General features: G+C 52.9%; 1 protein-coding gene across 1 annotated transcript; it reads right to left on the bottom strand.

The window, feature by feature from the left end:
* Positions 1-3: 3 nt before the first annotated feature.
* LOC104775446 (glutaredoxin-C13) lies at positions 4-318 on the bottom strand. The gene has a single exon (XM_010499503.1). It carries the CDS (start codon positions 310-312, stop codon positions 4-6), a length of 309 nt encoding a protein of 102 aa, XP_010497805.1. The 5' UTR covers positions 313-318.
* Positions 319-327: the final 9 nt, after the last annotated feature.

Here is a 327-nt window from a genome sequence, read left to right as displayed (position 1 = left end):
TATCTAGTAAAGGATGGACTGATAGGGTTTGATCAAGGGGACGAGAGAGCCACTAAGGTGAAGGGACATGACTTCATTGGTGGACCCAACGAGCTTGCCTCCGACGAAGACAGCTGGAACCGCCGTGGAGCAGCCGAGTCGGAGGAGAGCCTTCTCGATCTCACGGCAGTCGGGGTCGTTGTCGATCTCGTGGATGGTTGGTTGAACCCTAAGGTCACGGAACAGGATCTGAACGGCGTAGCAGAGACAACATGAGCTCTTCGTGAAGATGACCACTCCTTTCTCTGACGACATTCTCATCACTTTGTCCATGATATATCTGAGGGC

This window comes from Camelina sativa, unplaced genomic scaffold, assembly GCF_000633955.1.
Source record: "Camelina sativa cultivar DH55 unplaced genomic scaffold, Cs unpScaffold14631, whole genome shotgun sequence".
In the NCBI taxonomy this organism is placed as follows: domain Eukaryota; kingdom Viridiplantae; phylum Streptophyta; class Magnoliopsida; order Brassicales; family Brassicaceae; genus Camelina; species Camelina sativa.
This window is presented reverse-complemented; position numbering and strand designations above follow the sequence as displayed.

Excerpts from the sequence above, each read along its gene's own strand:
- LOC104775446 (XM_010499503.1), bottom strand. The coding sequence starts at position 312 with ATGGACAAAGTGATGAGAATGTCGTCAGAGAAAGGAGTGGTCATCTTC.